The 16,618-nt window shown below is 46.6% G+C and overlaps 4 protein-coding genes across 4 annotated transcripts; 2 read left to right on the top strand and 2 right to left on the bottom strand.

Moving 5' to 3' along the window:
- Positions 1-201: 201 nt before the first annotated feature.
- LOC110183176 (MPN domain-containing protein CG4751) lies at positions 202-5,649 on the bottom strand. The gene is made up of 6 exons (XM_020951368.2): positions 5,120-5,649; positions 4,699-5,056; positions 4,553-4,640; positions 4,270-4,439; positions 3,954-4,202; positions 202-3,884 (listed from the first exon to the last, which is right to left on the bottom strand). The coding sequence occupies exons 1-6, from the start codon at positions 5,507-5,509 to the stop codon at positions 823-825; spliced, it is 4,317 nt and encodes a 1,438-aa protein (XP_020807027.2). The 5' UTR covers positions 5,510-5,649; the 3' UTR covers positions 202-822.
- A 43-nt stretch (positions 5,650-5,692) lies between these two features.
- LOC110183170 (uncharacterized) lies at positions 5,693-7,483 on the top strand. The gene is made up of 2 exons (XM_020951362.2): positions 5,693-5,877; positions 5,935-7,483. The coding sequence occupies exons 1-2, from the start codon at positions 5,816-5,818 to the stop codon at positions 7,067-7,069; spliced, it is 1,197 nt and encodes a 398-aa protein (XP_020807021.2). The 5' UTR covers positions 5,693-5,815; the 3' UTR covers positions 7,070-7,483.
- Positions 7,484-10,041: 2,558 nt separating this feature from the next.
- Positions 10,042-11,385, top strand: RfC38 (replication factor C subunit RfC38). Its single transcript, XM_020951336.2, has 2 exons — positions 10,042-10,241; positions 10,310-11,385. The coding sequence occupies exons 1-2, from the start codon at positions 10,182-10,184 to the stop codon at positions 11,318-11,320; spliced, it is 1,071 nt and encodes a 356-aa protein (XP_020806995.1). The 5' UTR covers positions 10,042-10,181; the 3' UTR covers positions 11,321-11,385.
- On the bottom strand, positions 11,298-16,521 carry Nup160 (nuclear pore complex protein Nup160). Its single transcript, XM_020951335.2, has 12 exons — positions 16,276-16,521; positions 16,094-16,196; positions 15,525-16,022; positions 15,280-15,464; positions 14,804-15,225; positions 14,101-14,746; positions 13,937-14,042; positions 13,702-13,863; positions 13,278-13,639; positions 12,087-13,226; positions 11,628-12,025; positions 11,298-11,523 (listed from the first exon to the last, which is right to left on the bottom strand). Exons 1-12 carry the CDS (start codon positions 16,370-16,372, stop codon positions 11,386-11,388), a joined length of 4,257 nt encoding a protein of 1,418 aa, XP_020806994.2. The 5' UTR covers positions 16,373-16,521; the 3' UTR covers positions 11,298-11,385.
- Between the last annotated feature and the right edge of the window lie 97 nt (positions 16,522-16,618).

Genomic DNA, 16,618 nt, shown 5'->3' with positions numbered 1-16,618 from the left:
CACACCACTGAGAACCTCTGGAGAGGCATACGTGATATAGTTAGCATAGCGGTTCTACAGGTTTATAAGTGAATCAAATGGGGTATACCTAGTCCGAACTGAATATCACAGTTTTCTTTTCGGTATATATTACACCAAATAATATTCAGTATCCTTCTTATCCATCTCAAATTAATCAAAATATAGTCAAAACCCATGAGATATTGTAAACTAAGTAACTAGTTGTGTAATTTATTGCGGCAAAGATTCAAAGTTATAGTTAATGTGGTGTAGGCAATACAATACAATACAGTTGATGTGTGTGCTCTGTCTGTATTAAAATACTTAAAGTACTTTTTATGCGGTAATTAAACCTAAATTAGTACGAGTATACATTAAATTAAACATTTAAGGACATACAGCGCTCGTGAGTAGGGTGAGTAAAAGCGGAGATTCACTCGTAGGACTGAAAAAAATTCCTTACGGATCATAATGAGTGCGTTTCGATTGAGATATGCACGGCATATCTGATCTGTCTGTCATGTAGAAAATATATGAAAATATAATTAATTCGTGTACGATCATAATTCAGATCTTTGATGGACTTTACACTTGGCAAAAAAAAGAAGTTAACTTAAATACAAAAATGGAAAGATAGTATAAAATATTTATCCGGAAATATATACTGATTGGGCGATTAAAATGACGGACACTGGTACGTTAATGGAGATGCTACGCTTTGTTTGCATTACGCATGGAAATTGATGCTTTTGGGGGAAATACTGCGACTTCTACTGCCCTCTGGCAAGGATTGGAGTGTGCCATCATTCCGGTCCGGCGATTTTAGTCATGCGACAAGTTCAAGATGTCATCGCCCATGCTGTTCTTGGGCATCTTTGCCGGCGGCGGAGCAGCCAAATCCGCTACCGATGCGAATTCCATGCGCTTCTTGGGCAATCCAAGGGCTCCCGGTGGAGCTAGCTCTCCATAGAGACGACTCAGATCCGGTGAGGGCCGCCGATGCGAGGAGCTGCTACTGCCATCAGATGGCGCCGGCGAGGGCGTATTCGAGGGAACACTGGAAATGGCCAGGTCCACGGCACTAAAGTTGTACTTGCCGGCGGAGTTGGAGTTGCTGCCGCTATTGCCGCCACCTCCTCCTCCTCCACTGTTTGCAGACTTGGTGGGCGTCAACCGTTCCAAAGCCGGTGAGGCCGAGGACTCCCGGGTTCGCGCCGATGAAGGCGTCGTAGATTTGGGTGGCTTCATCATCATAGCTGACAGAGACTCCTGCTGGATCTTGAACAAGGCCGATGGCGACATGAACATGTTATTGGCCGCCAGTGTGGTCTTCGAGAGTGGATCGGGAATGCCATATTTGCCATGTTGCTGCTGGAAGAAGGCAGCATAGTCCTGCATCTTTTCCTGTGCCAACGCATTGTAGTATGCAGCTGGATTAGACAGCGATGACGGCGATGCAAGGCCACTGGCTCCTGCTCCGCTCGAAGAGCCCCCAGACTTCATGGCATTCGCAGAGGGCCCAGCTCCTACCACACCCCCCGTGGGAGTGGCGAACAGGGCATCCAGATCGGCAGCTGCCTTATTTTGACGATACAGTAGCGCCTTTATCTCTGAGTCCTGCTTTTCCAGTTGCAGTAGCTGGTTGAGCATGTCGCTCTGAATGTCGTTCTGGTTCTGCTTCTGTTTCTGCTTTGATCCTCCACCGCCACCACCTCCACCACCGCCTCCGGACATGCCCACTCCCGAGGAGAGCAGTGCGGAGAGCTCATTGTGGGCTCCAGCCATGTGCTTGTTAGACGCCATTGCCGCAGCAAATTGATTGTTAGGGTCAAACAACTTGGTGTAGGTCTGCAACAAGGCCGTGTAATCCGCCTGAGCAGCAGCCTGCTGTTGCTGCTGTTGTTGCTGCTGCTGCTGCAACTGTTGCTGTTGTTTCTTGGATGAACTACTATTGGAACTGCTACTTGCGGTAGCCTGGGGAGGCGGCGGAATAGAGGCAGCCGCAACGGCTGCCATCTGCTGCTGCAGGAACGCATTAAGGTCGTTACTCTGCTTGCTCTGCTGCATGTAGGAGTCGTAGCCGAGCAGTTTGGAGGCCTGGATCAAGTTGTTATAGTCCGCACTGAGGGCAGCAGCTGCCGCAGCCGCTGGCGAGGATTTCGATGACTTGCCAGACGAAGAGTTTGACGGTTGACCGCCCGTCAGAGTGTTGGCGGTGGGTACACCCAGTCCAGCTCCTGTCAAATAACTATAGTCCGAGCCGAATCCCAGAGTACCCAAGGTGGTGGCGCCTAGTGCTTCCGCTTGCTGAAGAAGCAGGGCTGCATACTCTGGCGAGCGGATGAGCTCGCTCATCTTTAGCGGATCGTTCTTCAGCTCGTCCAGCTCCTTCATAAGTTTCGTTTTATACGAATTTGATGTCGAACTTGAGTTTGAGGAGGACGATGACGACGAGGACTTCGATGACCGCTCAGCCTTGGACTTGCTGTTGTTGTGGGCATTGCTATTGCTACCGCCACCTCCTCCTCCGCCTCCTGTGGGCAACGGCATGTTGAAGCTGTTCGAGTAAGCAGCCACTGCAGCTGCCACATTCGGATCACTCAAACTGGCGGCAGATGTGGCATTACCTTGCTTGGAGCCGCCCACCTTGGCAGCCGCTGCGGCCAGTTGGTTGAGCGAAGAGCTGCCGTAATCTTTCCGCTGCTGCTGGAAGAGCGCTGCCAGATCTGCCTGAAGGAAGTTCGGTGGCAGCTGTCCCGCCAACTGGGCCAAGCTGGCAGCCATTAGATCGTTGGCTGTGGGCAGACAGGCGGCTGCTGGAGGCACCAGGGCGGCCGCAGCCGCTTCGTACTTGTTGGGCGTGATGCTGGGACTGTTTCGGGCGATGTCGCTTACGCTAAACTTGCCGGGACTGGGCGCTGGCGAATTCCGGGTACGGGAGGTGGAGGCGTGCGACGAGGTGTCCGACTTGGCCGGCGATGGGGACGCCCGTACCGGAACTTCAAACTTGGCCGGGCTGGCGGAGTTCGACTGTATGGTGATTGGACTGTCGCGTGGCGAGGCGCTCAAAGCAGACGACAGAGCCGGAGTCGTTGAAACTGGTGGGATGGCTGGTGGAGCGGCAGCCGTTGGCGCCAGCTGTGGAGGCAGCAGCTGCTGGCTGGCGGCAGCCGGTGGCAATGTTGGAGCCACCAGATTGGGCAGCACCGACGGATGGCTCGTGGGATTCGGTGTGGCAAGTGGGGAGAGCATTCGCACCGGATTCATATTCAAGCCGGAAGGCATGCAGAGCTGCTCCTGGAGCGACATCACCTTCAGCTCGCTGGCCTTCTGCTCGGCCTGAGCAGTGGACTCCTCCTCCGCCTTGCGTGCACTCTCCTCCAAAGCGTTGACTGCCTCACTGAATAACTCCTCCTTGGGGGCCGTCATCTTCACATCGTTGCCTATGTCCATGAGAACAACGGGCTTATCCTCCTCCTTCACTTCCAGCTCGTCATTGTCAATGATCTTGATGGTCTTGGGCGGTATGAAGTCATCCTCTTGCTCGCAATCGAGGACAGCGCAGATCCAGTTCCACAGCGCCTTGTCGCTCTGCTTGGAGGGAAACTTCGGGTACAGCGTGTTCTTTAGCTTTTCGTTGTAGGTGACGTCGTTGTTGTAGATGTGTCGGAACTTGACTACCTCGCTCCTGTACTGGGTGTAGTAGTCCACACACAACTGTATCTCGGAGCGCACCTCCTCAGGTATCTCCTTGTCCGGCAGCACAGAGTATTGCATCAGCATAGGCCGACCATATTCCATCGATTGCCGGTTCTCGTTGGGCGGCACAATCCAAATGCACTTGACCACCGACTCGAGCGTTGGATTCTCATCGTAATAGGGAGCTGAAAAAAAAGATTGATGATCATCAGTGATTTCTCTTGACGTTTGCCAACAATTCCATTAATACTTACATATAATCAGGGAAACACACGGCGTATAGGTGAGATCGCTGGCACCACGCATCCGTATCTGATAGTCCAGCTGGGAGTCGCAGTCGCGCAGCGTCGGTTCAGCCTGGAATTTGGGATGTGAGTGATACCATCCCACCAACAGCAACTGATCCTGGATCATCATCTTCTGTATGTCACGTTCCACTTCGCCAGCCCTCTGGCGATCGAAGCGTGTGCTCCGGCAAGGATATGTCTTTGTAATGGATAGAGCTGAGGATACATAGAACATTAAAGGGATTGCTTATGTAGATTAGAACTCAAACCGAGCCGGACTCACTATGCGTGTTCATGTCCCAGGTTCCGCCCAGATAGCCGCAAACCTCGCGCACCGTCAAATGACAGTGGAAGTCTGCCAGTAGAAGGGCAGAGGAATTGATTGTAATTAGGAAGGGCTGCAGTTTACCCACAGACGAGAAGGGAACGGACTCAATGAGCATGTTGGCGTCACTGTGGAATAAAATATGATTGATTCAGTTAATTAAAAGGCACAAAGGATAAATATCTTCTTTTTAGAAACCACCCAAAATCCTTAGATATAACCCTTTTCCAGATTTACTCACTGAACTATGTTGCGATTGGCTACGGTATTGTGGGCAAAGACAGTTCGCTTGACCACAATTTCCGGGGACTCTGACTTGCGTTCGGCATCTGCAGTTACAAAGGAATCAGCAACGATCTTGAAATGCAGCAGGTAGCAGATACATACCAAGGTCACAGTCATCGAGCGGCGTCTCCTTTTGGAGGGCACATTTCCGAAGATACGTGTTCTTGTAGGCATCCAGCTTTTTGCCCTTGTACTTGACCGAGGCCCAGCCGCAGCCGCTCTTCTTCTCCGGATTGATAATCCGCTTGCAATGCATGGCCCAGGCGCTGGGCGTCAGGAAAATAGTCTCAGTCTCATGGGATTTGATCTTGCCGTCGGAAAGCAGATCTCCGACAAACTTCTGACCCAGGTATTCGATCGTCATCAGGCCCTGGCCCGGCTGCAGTACATTTGCGGCCATCAGCGTCTGTAAGGTGACCGTGCGTCCCGTGCCATTGAAGCCCTCGTAGTTCTCCTTGGCCTGGAAGTGTATTATGCATGTATTATAGTCACCGATATGGAGTCTGTTTCTGAGCGTGCTCACCTCATCGTCGTTGTCGTCGTCACCAGCGTCACTGTCCACATCTTTGTCGCACAGGTTATCCTCCAGCATAGCGACGACTGGCGCCGTCGTCCTGTCCAAGGGCGGTGGTCCGGCGTCCGAGTTGTTGGTATTAATTGCATCCGACGCGGATAGTGCATGTTCTCCCTCCAACTCCCGCTCGCAATCGTTTGTTATTTGCGGCTGCGACGGCGGCGGCGGCGACGACGGCTGCTGCTGCTGCTGATGCTGTAGCACCTGCCCCTCCTCTTCGCCATCACCATCGACATCGCCGTCACCCTCGCCGTCGGAGCTGCTCACAACCTGGTTCTCGCCCACCTCATCCACCGGCTCGCCCTCGGCCAGGGCACCGTTTTCCACACCGTTCTCCATGCGTCCTGCAATCAGCAATCTGCAATTTTTCGCAAATTCAGCCGCAGAATTTGTGTATGTGGTGGCGTAAAATGTTGTTAGTAGTACTCAGTATGACCGCGGTGTGGTCGCTCTAATATACCAAGCGGCCGCGAAAAAAATACCAAAACAATCGGCTGCACCTAAAGTGTGACCAAGTCTTTCACTATTTTTGGTATTTGTCTCTGGTATTTCGCACTGGTCCAGCTGCGGTCACTTCTAAGCGTAAATGTAAATAAAAATATATTTGTTCCTGCTTTAAGTCAAGATTTTGGTAAATGCAAGGATATGAAGGACTTCAAGGCAGTTGCCTCGCCTCGCATCCGTTCTCTTCGCAGTCGGACACAACAGTAAGTATGAAAACTGTAAATCCAAGGACAATCTTCAGTTTGGCCAACATATTGCAGGTGTCGAGTTTGCTTGAAAAAATCAAACGAAATGGTCAACATCTTTGATGCCACTCCAGAGCAAAACGTTTCTATTGTGGACCTGTTATCCCACTTTACAGGATTTGAGGTATCTAAGGACGATCCGTATCCCGAAACCGTTTGTCCACCGTGCCTGCAGGATGCCAAGAACACGTTTGAAATTAAGCAGTCACATGCAAGGAGCCACCAGTTCTTCCAACAATTAAAACAGGATCCCGAAACAGTGGTAGACTTCACAGAGAAGGAAATTAGTGTCCAAGTTAAGAACGAAATCACCGACAACTTATTGGAGGAATCGGCACCACAGATAGAATACTTCCAAATAGATGAATTCCTTTCAGACGAAGTGATGAACGAGGAGACAGCGGAAAAATACGTTAAATACCAAGTGATGAACGAACCCATTGAAGACGACTCATTAGTGGAAGATTTTGGGAAAAGTTTAGATTATGAAATCGATCCTTCTTATTTACGAAAGCAAAATGACAACATTAATGATGATAATTATGGAAACTGTCCGATCTTTCTTACCCTAAACGTGGGTTCCAACAGCTTTGCGTTCCAGTGTTCCTCCTGTCCACGGCTTTTCCCAACACAATCTCAACTGAAATTACACGAGTACCGACACAAAAAGCCTACCTACAAGTGTCCCTACTGCAAAATGGCCTTTATTTACCAGTCGTTGCTACAACAGCACGTAAGGAAACATACTAGGGAACGGCCTTTTAAGTGTTTACAATGCCAAGAAGATTTTACAACCCAGCAACAATATACGATACATTTCAAGAGTCACCCGAAAATTCCATTGTTCAAGTGTTCCCACTGCGAACTAGTGTTTAAAAGTCAGAAAGAACTTGAAGAACACATTGAGAGGGACACAATAAAACAATTGTATAATTGTTCTGTCAAGAGTTGTCAAAGAGTTTTCCATAACAAAAATGCACTTAATAACCACTTAAAGAAAAAACACATCAAAATAGCTCCCAAAAAAGACAAGCTCCCTGAACAAGTGTTCAAGTGTTCCTACTGCGACAAGTCCTTTAAACGGAATCAATCACTTAAAATACACAAGAATAAAAAACACCGTGATGCCGGCGGACTATGGGACCCCTAACAGAGATAGACATAAAATAAAAATTAGAGTACATGTCCATAGTGCGTCCCTTAAGTGTTTCTACTACCAAAATAATATTTAACCAAAATCATGGACTTGCAGTACACAAAAAAGTCCCTGGGGTCTACAAAAAATTAGTCTTGATAAATATTTTCTTAGTTAGTATGAATGAACATCGCTTTTCAGGAAACGGCGTTTAATAGCGAGAATCTTAAATTTAAAATAAAATCTTACGGGAAAAGTGCCGTGAAAGTGTTTCCATTGTGTAGTCTTTTCCGGACATATTTATCACATCGGAACTGACTGATATTTTAATTATGTATTAAATATTTAATAAGAAACATATTTATATTTACATAAAGAATAAATCTAAAATTGTTTGATATATATTTTTTCTAATAAAAAAAGATTAATGATTTTTTGTTGCTAATTTATAAATTCTTCAAACTTTAATTTGTTCACAAAACTTTTTAAGTAAAATATGTTCATGTTTGGAGATTTATTGAAATCATACAATGGTCAAAATAACGAGTTCTTGTTAAATGTAATATATATTCCAATTTCCCATCAAGATCTTAATTACTAAAAACAAAACAAACAAATTAATTTCAAAAAATAAAATAATAAAATAAAATAAGTAATACATTTTTCAACAATTTTAAATAGGCGAACATTAAAAGAAAATCAATTCTTTATATTCTTTACTTTATACATATCTATATATATAAAAATGCTCTGTTCGTGTCTACATCCTTCATAGACTCGAAAAGTTCTGAACCGTTTAAGCCCAAATTTTTACACAACATGCGTTGAGGTTCCAGCTCGGTTATTGACTACTTTTAATGTTGATAGCTTATCTGCGGTGGCGAATATATCTATTTTTTTAGCGTTTCCAAGTGCCCCTACTGCTGCGCCATCTACAGGCAGCCAGCTGAATCAAAGCATTTCCTGTCAAACATTCAAAACATATTGAAAGAAGAAACCTGAAAAGTTCTGAACCGTTTATGCCCAAATTTTTAGAGAACATGCGTTGAGGTTCCAGCTCGGTTATTGACTACTTTTGATGTTGATAGCTTATCTGCGGTTGCGAATATATCTATTTTTTTTAGCGTTTCCCCGTGCCCCTACTGCTGCGCCCTCTACAAGCAAATCAAAGCATTTCCTGTCAAACATTAAAAACATATTGAAAGAAGAAATTGAAGATACAAATTTTATTTTTTGTTCAGGTTCAGTAAGAAACGAAGTCATGCCACCAAAGAAGTCGAGATTGGGTCGTCGTATTCGCAATACAGAAGCAAAAAGACGTAAGATTACGAATATGACTGACGAAGAACGGGCCTCCATCCGAGAGACGCGGCTGCGCGATGAACTTTTACTCATACAGGTTAATGGTTCGGAGGACCGATTGCAATCATATATTGAAATGTCGTCGGTTGTTTCATCAGTATATTGTCGATATGTATGCAAAAATTGAAACAACGTTTGCTGTTCCTCCGATTGAATCAGAAGAAACTTCGGTCCGAGGAATATATCCATTTGCAGGATGCTGTGATGAATGACCGTAATACAACCAACGTTGGAAAGCTCACGATTTTGCCATCCTCATACATAGGTAGTCCGAGCCACATGCATGAATATGCTCAAGATGCCCAGGCATATGTTCGTTGCTACGGCCGTCCAGACTTATTTATCACCTTCACATGCAATCCAGCTTGGGACGAGATAGTTCAGCTGTTATTTCCTGGACAATCATATAGGGATAGGCATGACATCACAGCCCGTGTTTTTAGACAAAAGCTCAAGTCACTGATGGATTTCATTGTGAAACATGGAGTTTTGGGATCTGAGCGGTGCTGGATGTATTCAGTAGAATGGCAGAAGAGAGGATTGCCGCATGCGCACATACTGATTTGGCTGTATGATAAAATTACTCCAGACGAAATTGACAATGTAATATGCGCTGAGATTCCACGGGCAGAGGTTGATACAGATTTGCATGCAGTTGTCATCAAGAACATGATCCATGGCCCATGTGGTACCCTCAACCGAAGTTCACCATGCATGGTAGACGGGAAGTGTTCCAAGCGATATCCTCGAGCATTTACAGCCAACACCGTAACAGGGGACGATGGATATCCTCTGTATAGGAGACGGTCAACTGAAGATGGAGGGACTTCGGCAACTTTAAACATGAGAATTGGTGATATTGAGGTAGACAATCGTTGGGTGGTTCCATACTCACCACTATTGTCAAAATCATACAAAGCGCACATCAACGTAGAATATTGCAATTCCGTGAAATCGATTAAATATATCTGCAAGTACGTGAATAAAGGCAGCGATATGGCAGTTTTTGGTGTTCAGGCAGAAAATGGGGACAGCAATGCAGTACGAGTTGTCGATGAAATATCTCAATACCAGGCTGGAAGATACAAAAGCAGCAACGAGGTTGCATGGAGAATTTGTTCGTTCCCCATTCATGAACGCTATCCAGCTTTAGTTCACTTGGCAGTCCATTTGGAGAATGGTCAACGTATCTATTTCACAGAAAGAAATGTGCAAGATAGAGTCCTGAATCCGCCAGCGACAACTCTGACTGCCTTCTTCACCTTATGCCAGGAAGATGATTTTGCCGGAACATTGATGTATTCAGAAGTGCCCTCTTAACTACAATATGCCACAGAGAAACGTGGCAGGGTACAGCTAGTATTATATATATATATATTTCTTCACTTTTCTAAAAAAAAAACTAGATATTTGCATATAATCAAAGGTGTAGTTTTTCAGATTTCCCTTTTTATAAAATTGGGTGCGGACCAGATGGGGCGGTTGTATTATATAGCTGCCATTACAACGATCGGGAAAAATAGAAACATATAACTTTTCAGTTATTCATTATTTAGTGATCCAAAAATTGCAAAATTAAAGGGTATATAGCTTCGGCTTGCCAAAAAGAGTTTGATTTCTTTTTAGTTAAACGACGCGTTAGGACTTAACAATGTCCGCCTGGTCACTCTGGAACGCTTATTGCAAAAAGGCGCGCATGCTAGCTTACGGAATTAAAATCGTGTTTTTATTTAATTATTGTTAATTTACTGCATGCCCATACAACATGTCACTTTGGGTGGACAAATACCGGCCGCGGGAACTGGCCAAGTTGGACTTCCATAAGGTACTGACAGAGAGATCGGGCATTTTCATACTAAAGCCATCATGCCAAAATGTTTTTTCTGACCTCAGGATCAAGCGGACAATCTGCGTAACCTGTGCAAGCAAAGTGACTTTCCGCATCTCATGTTTTATGGACCTTCGGGCGCCGGCAAGAAGACCCGGATCATGTGCCTCCTGAGGGAGATGTACGGAGCCGGCGTGGAGCGGCTCCGGAGTGAAACCATGACATTCACCACTCCATCAAACCGCAAGATCGAGGTGATGACAGTCAGTAGCAATTACCACCTGGAGGTGAATCCCTCCGATGCCGGCATGTACGACCGAACGGTGGTTATCGATCTGATCAAACAAGTGGCTCAGACGCACCAGATTGAGATCAATGGCCAACGGGAGTTCAAGGTGATTGTCATTTCCGAGGGCGATGAGCTCACTAAGGATGCCCAGCATGCCCTGCGCCGGACCATGGAGAAGTACGTGGCCACTTGTCGGATCATTATCTCGGTTAACTCCACGTCCCGCATCATACCGGCCATTCGGTCGCGTTGCCTAGGCATACGGGTAGCAGCGCCCAACGAAACGGAGATCGTGTCAATCCTGCAGAACACCTGTAAGCGAGAGGGTCTCACTCTGCCGGTGGAGCTCGCCAAGCGGGTGGTGGACAAGTCGGAGCGCAATCTCAGACGGGCTTTACTAATGCTAGAAGCCTCCAAGGTTGCCAAGGCACCGTTCACTGCCAACCAGGAGATACCCGACCTGGACTGGCAGGTATTCCTGCGCGAGACTGCTTCACAAATCATCAGCGAACAGACGCCTGGCAAACTGGAGAAGATCCGCGAGCGACTGTACGAGCTTCTCACCCAGGGCGTACCGCCCAATCTAATTTTCCGAGGACTTGTTGAGCAGCTTGTGAACAACTGTGACATGTCCATCAAGGCAAAGACACTAGAGTTTGCAGCGGAATACGAGCACCGAATGCAGTCGGGGGCCAAGCACATTTTTCATCTGGAAGCTTTTGTCGCCCAGTTTATGAACATCTACAAAAAGTTCCTCTCTGAGCTGGTTATGACAGATGACTTTTAATGAACTCCGTAAATTAATTAATTATTCCGAAAAACTTAAATAATAAACTGAATGTATCAACATAATTAATAGAAAAACGGCTGTTGCTGCTGCTGCTGTCGTTCCTCGCGACTCTGCAGGATTGCCATGCTCATTTTATCCTCGGTAGTGCGTTTGACAGTGTCAATGTATATGCGGACCTGCTCCTCCAGCCTGATGCTTGCCTGCAAAAACAGTGAAAGGTTAAAATTTGTGAATATGTCAGCAGAGATAAGACATAGACATCCCATAATGGAGCAATCTTGAATTCAAAATTCTTTTAGCTTACCATTTTATACTCGATATCCTCCTTGCTATTGACCTTTAGTGCGTGCAGCAGCAGATCGATAGTGTTGATGGGAAAAGCAAGTTGGGGATTCGTTACATTCACCGAGTGCTTAAAGTCGAAGTACTCGCAGCCTGCTCCAAGCATTCCGCCGATCATCTCATGGCCTAAATCAGCGGCTTCCAGCAAACGATTGTGCTTAACGAACAGATGCAGGAGCTCCCGAGAGTTGGACAGCTTGTACGAATCAATCAGCCACTGAGGCACGAAGGCATTCAAGGCGAGAAGTCTGTTGACGATGCTCTTTTTTATCAGCGTGGAGTTCTTCTCCTCGTTATCTTCTAACAACTTCTCGAGCAAGGCCCAGGCCATGTCGGCAGCATTATTTCGATGGGGAAGATCTGGGAAAAAGGGAGCATAATTATTAAAGATAGATATATTATCCCTTATCCTTAAACCAACCTGTCATATCGTTGTTTTGCAACCAGCTCCAGGCGTTCGGTGACTTATCCTCCGTGGCCGTGACACAAGCCGTTGTCAGACTCTCGAATATGGGCAGCACCGAAAACGTGTGTCCCCTGGACAGCTTTAGGGCCGCCGTGTACAAACCACAACTGGCCAGTAGATATGACAACTCTTCGGGTGAAGCGCGATCATAGGAAGCTGCATCTTTACGGAAATGGGATAGCTCAAGTAATGCCTCGGCGTGTACCAGTTCCCTTCGAATATCAGGCAGCTCCAGTACAATCACCTCCTGACCACTTGTATCCTCCTCATCCCTAAGTTCATTTTCTTCGTCTTCGGCTTTGTTCGTTGATTCGACCCTCTCGTCACCAATGCTGGGCTTGGCAATCCATCTGTAACGGCTGTCGACCAAGTGCAAACTGTTCAGACAAACCAAAAGCGACGAACAGCGTTTCTCAAGGGCATTAGGGGCGTCGCTGTCCACTTGCAGCCGCATCGCTTGCTCGTACATAACCGTGGCAGCTTTACGCATATTGCCCTTGTCCGTATGGAAAGCGTACAAAAAGTTGTATACATCGTTCTGATCGATGCTCAGGGCCCTTGCACGCGACTCCACAATGTCCTCGAACTCGTTCTGCAATCCGTGGTACGAGAACCGCATGAGCAGCTGCAGTTTCTTGGTGTTGAATAGCGTTATGACCAGTTGTCGGAGGCAATCCTTTCGCCGCGACGTATCGGCGTTGTTCACCAGGGCGTGGTAGGCCTGATCATAGTGACCCCACTGCAGATGAATGTTAAATACAATAGACTGGAACATGGGCAGCTGCGGATCATTGGAGCCTAGTACTTTCATTGCTTCGTTGGCCAGGTGGTTTATATGATCCAACGCCGAATGCTGCTCGTAGAGCTTGATTACCTTCAGGTAATATTGAACAATGGCCGCTTCAGTGTCCTCCGCTGAAACCGCCTCACCTCGGACCACACTTTCCTGTAATTTGCTATACAGCTGCGTGCTCTTTAATACGTGCTCAATTAGGAAGTCGTCTTCAACCACGTAGGAAGCTGTTTCCTGAAATTCATGGACTGCTTTGTGCGCCTCTCCGCAATCCAGCAGGGATACGGCCAACATAAAGCGTCCTAAAGTCCTAGTAAGAGGATATACAAACATAAATACTCAATGCGACTTACTTGCAGGACCTTTCGTTGAACACCAACCGGACAAAAGGCGCACATAGTCCTGGACGATGATATGCTGGCAGGTACCTAGTAGCCATTCGGGGAACACGTAGATGGGAGACTCGGGCCACAGCATCTTGTTGATAGATCCCACAATTTGAAGTAGCACATCGCGCAGATTAAACGACTCGGTCTCCAGCTGCAGACTGTCGGTTTTCTGTACCATGGCAAGGGCGCTAAAGAGGCCCTTGGACTGCAGAAAAAGACTGAGCAGCGTGGTCTGGTCATTACCCATGTTTCGCAATTGGCTGGCATAGGGACGAGTGTAGCCACTGAATAGTTGGGCGCGGCTCAAACGCTGGATGGCAGCCTCACTGAAAAGGTTGATTCATTTAAGGAATATGGTTACTTAAAAAAAAAAATCAAAAATAAATACAATCCAGCTGGTGCAGTCAAGGAAATGGGAGTGTCGGCGATCCAGACCAAAGTTCTATAACAGTTCAGATAATTGATGTTTGTTTCAATGTTTGATGTCTTCATTTCACCTGGCTTACACACCAGATACTGCAATATTAAAAGGTTTCGGCAGACAGCGAATCTGTAATTTAACCACAAGAATATTTATGTTTTTTAACAATCAACAACTATACAAATATCTATATTGATCTCACCGTATCATGGCCATTTGCTTGACCGTTTCGGCTAAAATGGCAAGCCCATATTCGCTGCCAAATAAAGCTCCCGTTGGCTGCAAGAATCGTAATGAAGCGGAATAATCTAAATAGAATAATAAACAGTAGTTAGAAACTCTGACAAGCTAATATTTAATTCTTACCATACGGAGGCGCATCTGGATCTATGATGCTTAACACATCGAGTAACATTTCCACAGCTGGCTTAACGTTGGGTATATCCTGAAACTTCTGGGTTATGGCCTTTACGCTTTCCCCTGACAACGCTGCCAGTCGGGATACCACCTTGGACACCACCTCGATTGGGGATTCGCGATCGTAGAGTTGCTTGTCCATCTCAATTTTCATATCTTCTGATATCAGTCCATCAAGCTGCGTCACTACCTGCATCACGTTGACAAAACCCGTGGCCATGGCGGGATCGTTGCGGAAAATGGGAGCCACAAATGTAGCCACCCTTTTGCTGTCACTGCCGATGAGCAGAATGTGCTCCAGCACCTCGCAGGGACGCAGGAGTGAGAATGACTGTCGCCTGACCAAACACACGGCATCCATGCCGCCGAGGACAGCAAGTCCCATGAGCTCAGAGAATTTGATGTGGTACTGCTCACAGCATGAGTAGAAGCGGCTCCACAGTCGCGTTGCAACCTCCCAGTACACGTCGTCGGGGACCTCGAAGTCTTTCAGCTCGTTCTGGATCTCATCCTCGACGGCCGTGCACACCTGCTCCCTTAGCACGGACATGGAGAGCTGTTTCACATCCAACTGCATGTTGACGCGCCTAAACATCTATGAGAAAGCAATTATTAGAGGAAATCTTTATATAAAAGCTTAATTCTCACTTACATATAGGGCCTTGGTAATCACATGCCGATCAAAACGGCCCGGATGGAAGATGTGTGAGCAATACGCCTCCCGTGGATTGACATGCTCCTGATCGATAGCAAGGCTAAAGCGATCCGGTGGAGTTTCCAGGGCAGCGGTAACCCATTTAACGACTTTTTTTGAACTCAGGTGTCCGGCCGAGACATGAAATTCACCCTCAGCGTTGCTCCAAAGGGCCCATATATGCGAGTTAGTGGCATCAAAGTTAATAAGATCCATTTGGGGCGCCGTTTCTGCAGTTTCCTCATGCTTCACCAGCATGATACCTTTGTTATCCCCGGGATCGGGCACAATGCTTAAACAAATGAACTCAGCTCCGTTGTCGTGGGAGATGAATAAACAATAGTCCCGATCGTTAATTTTGCGCAGTTGATTGTTTTGAGCTGAGAGAGTAAATACATAAGTAGGTCTAATATAAAGCACTGGGCTGTACTCACGTCCTTGCGCTCCTGATCCTGCGTGACTGGTGCCCGCGAAGAAGTTTGTGCTAGCCACCGTCTGCAGGCCATCGCCTGACCACAATCGCAGCTCATTGTTTCGGTAAAGGACTAGAATATAGATATGCCCCTCAATTTCGCTGAATGCCATAGACATGGCTGCTTCTTGGATCTCCGAGCGACCACTGAAAATACATAATTTTGATAATTATTTGAAAGGATACGCCCTGGAATCGCATACTCACATCAAAGCACCTTTGAGGTTGGACAGAAAGCGTGGCATTAGATATGGCTCCTTGACTTCGCTGGTGGTCGTGTGGCCGGAACTGCAGTTCATGGTATGGAGCAGAAGCTTGTCTTCGTAGGCCACCGCAAAGTAGGCAGTGAGAGCGTCATGCGAGATATGGGATACGGCCACGTTGGGCGGTATGGTACCAAAGCTATCAGTCACATAGAAGCTGCTAGGATCGTTGATCTTCTCATTTACATCGTAGAAAATGGATTGCGACAGGAGATCCTCGAGAATACTGCCGCTTCCCCCGTCCTGACCAGCCATCTTCAAGGGGAACACATACCGATGCACACTGCTGACGGTGACCACCAGCAGCGTGATGCTCGTCGGTTGCTCTGCCAGACTAACGTTCAAAACGGCAGAGTCCGTAAAGCGTAGACGCAAGTGGTTTCTCTGAAGAGAGATGTCCAAACTGACCTCCGATAGTTCAAGCACATCCTGATTTGCGCGCCTATAAAAGGGGCGAGGGGGGAAGATTACATTACCAGACGAAACTATATCATCGACGGTGCTCAAACTTACCAATATATAAAGCGGTTCCTGAATTGCTTGCTGTTACATCGCTTATAGCAATAGCCGCCGGAGGTCTCGAATGTCTTTAGATCCTGCAGAGTGCTCTGGGTTCCTATTTTTATTATTTACATATAAAAATCGTGGCTTTCATGGCAGAACTCCTCCTTCTCCACCTCTGACGCACAACTTACCAGTGTTTATCTTCACTTCTATCCACTCTGCCGGATTAAGGTTTTTGGGGATGACTTCCCTGTAACTCATGTTGGCAGATAACGTGGAATTGGGCATCTTTATTAAAAATGTCCACGAGAAACCACAGAAAATTTTATTGGCGGCACCGGCAAACAACACGCTCAACAGTTTTAGTGTTGGACAACGCGGATATTGGCTTTAAACTATGAGCTGAAGTGGGTATTTAAACCGAAAAAAGTCCTACGTTTTATGATAACTTTAAAATAAAATGTTTATGCCAAATGTTTATAAAATTACATTGAATTGATTCCTATGCCAAATTGTTTTCATATTCTTTTAATA

Source organism: Drosophila serrata, unplaced genomic scaffold, assembly GCF_035046125.1.
Source record: "Drosophila serrata isolate PLE 108 unplaced genomic scaffold, ASM3504612v1 contig_240, whole genome shotgun sequence".
In the NCBI taxonomy this organism is placed as follows: Eukaryota; Metazoa; Arthropoda; class Insecta; order Diptera; family Drosophilidae; genus Drosophila; species Drosophila serrata.
The sequence above is the reverse complement of the archived record's forward strand: the minus strand, read 5'-3'. Positions and strand labels throughout refer to the sequence as shown.

What these genes read in the sequence shown, in the direction of transcription:
- RfC38 (XM_020951336.2), top strand. Translation starts at nt 10,182, where the DNA reads ATGTCACTTTGGGTGGACAAATACCGGCCGCGGGAACTGGCCAAGTTG. An exon ending in CCAAGTTGGACTTCCATAAG is followed by an intron (nt 10,242 to 10,309) that starts GTACTGACAGAG and finishes TTCTGACCTCAG; the next exon opens with GATCAAGCGGACAATCTGCG.
- LOC110183170 (XM_020951362.2), top strand. Translation starts at nt 5,816, where the DNA reads ATGAAGGACTTCAAGGCAGTTGCCTCGCCTCGCATCCGTTCTCTTCGC. An exon ending in CTTCGCAGTCGGACACAACA is followed by an intron (nt 5,878 to 5,934) that starts GTAAGTATGAAA and finishes AACATATTGCAG; the next exon opens with GTGTCGAGTTTGCTTGAAAA.
- LOC110183176 (XM_020951368.2), bottom strand. Translation starts at nt 5,509, where the DNA reads ATGGAGAACGGTGTGGAAAACGGTGCCCTGGCCGAGGGCGAGCCGGTG. An exon ending in GCTCGATGACTGTGACCTTG is followed by an intron (nt 4,641 to 4,698) that starts GTATGTATCTGC and finishes TTGTAACTGCAG; the next exon opens with ATGCCGAACGCAAGTCAGAG. An exon ending in CTGGGACATGAACACGCATA is followed by an intron (nt 4,203 to 4,269) that starts GTGAGTCCGGCT and finishes ATGTATCCTCAG; the next exon opens with CTCTATCCATTACAAAGACA.
- Nup160 (XM_020951335.2), bottom strand. Translation starts at nt 16,372, where the DNA reads ATGCCCAATTCCACGTTATCTGCCAACATGAGTTACAGGGAAGTCATC. An exon ending in TCCAGATGCGCCTCCGTATG is followed by an intron (nt 14,043 to 14,100) that starts GTAAGAATTAAA and finishes TATTCTATTTAG; the next exon opens with ATTATTCCGCTTCATTACGA. An exon ending in GCAAAACAACGATATGACAG is followed by an intron (nt 12,026 to 12,086) that starts GTTGGTTTAAGG and finishes CCTTTTTCCCAG; the next exon opens with ATCTTCCCCATCGAAATAAT.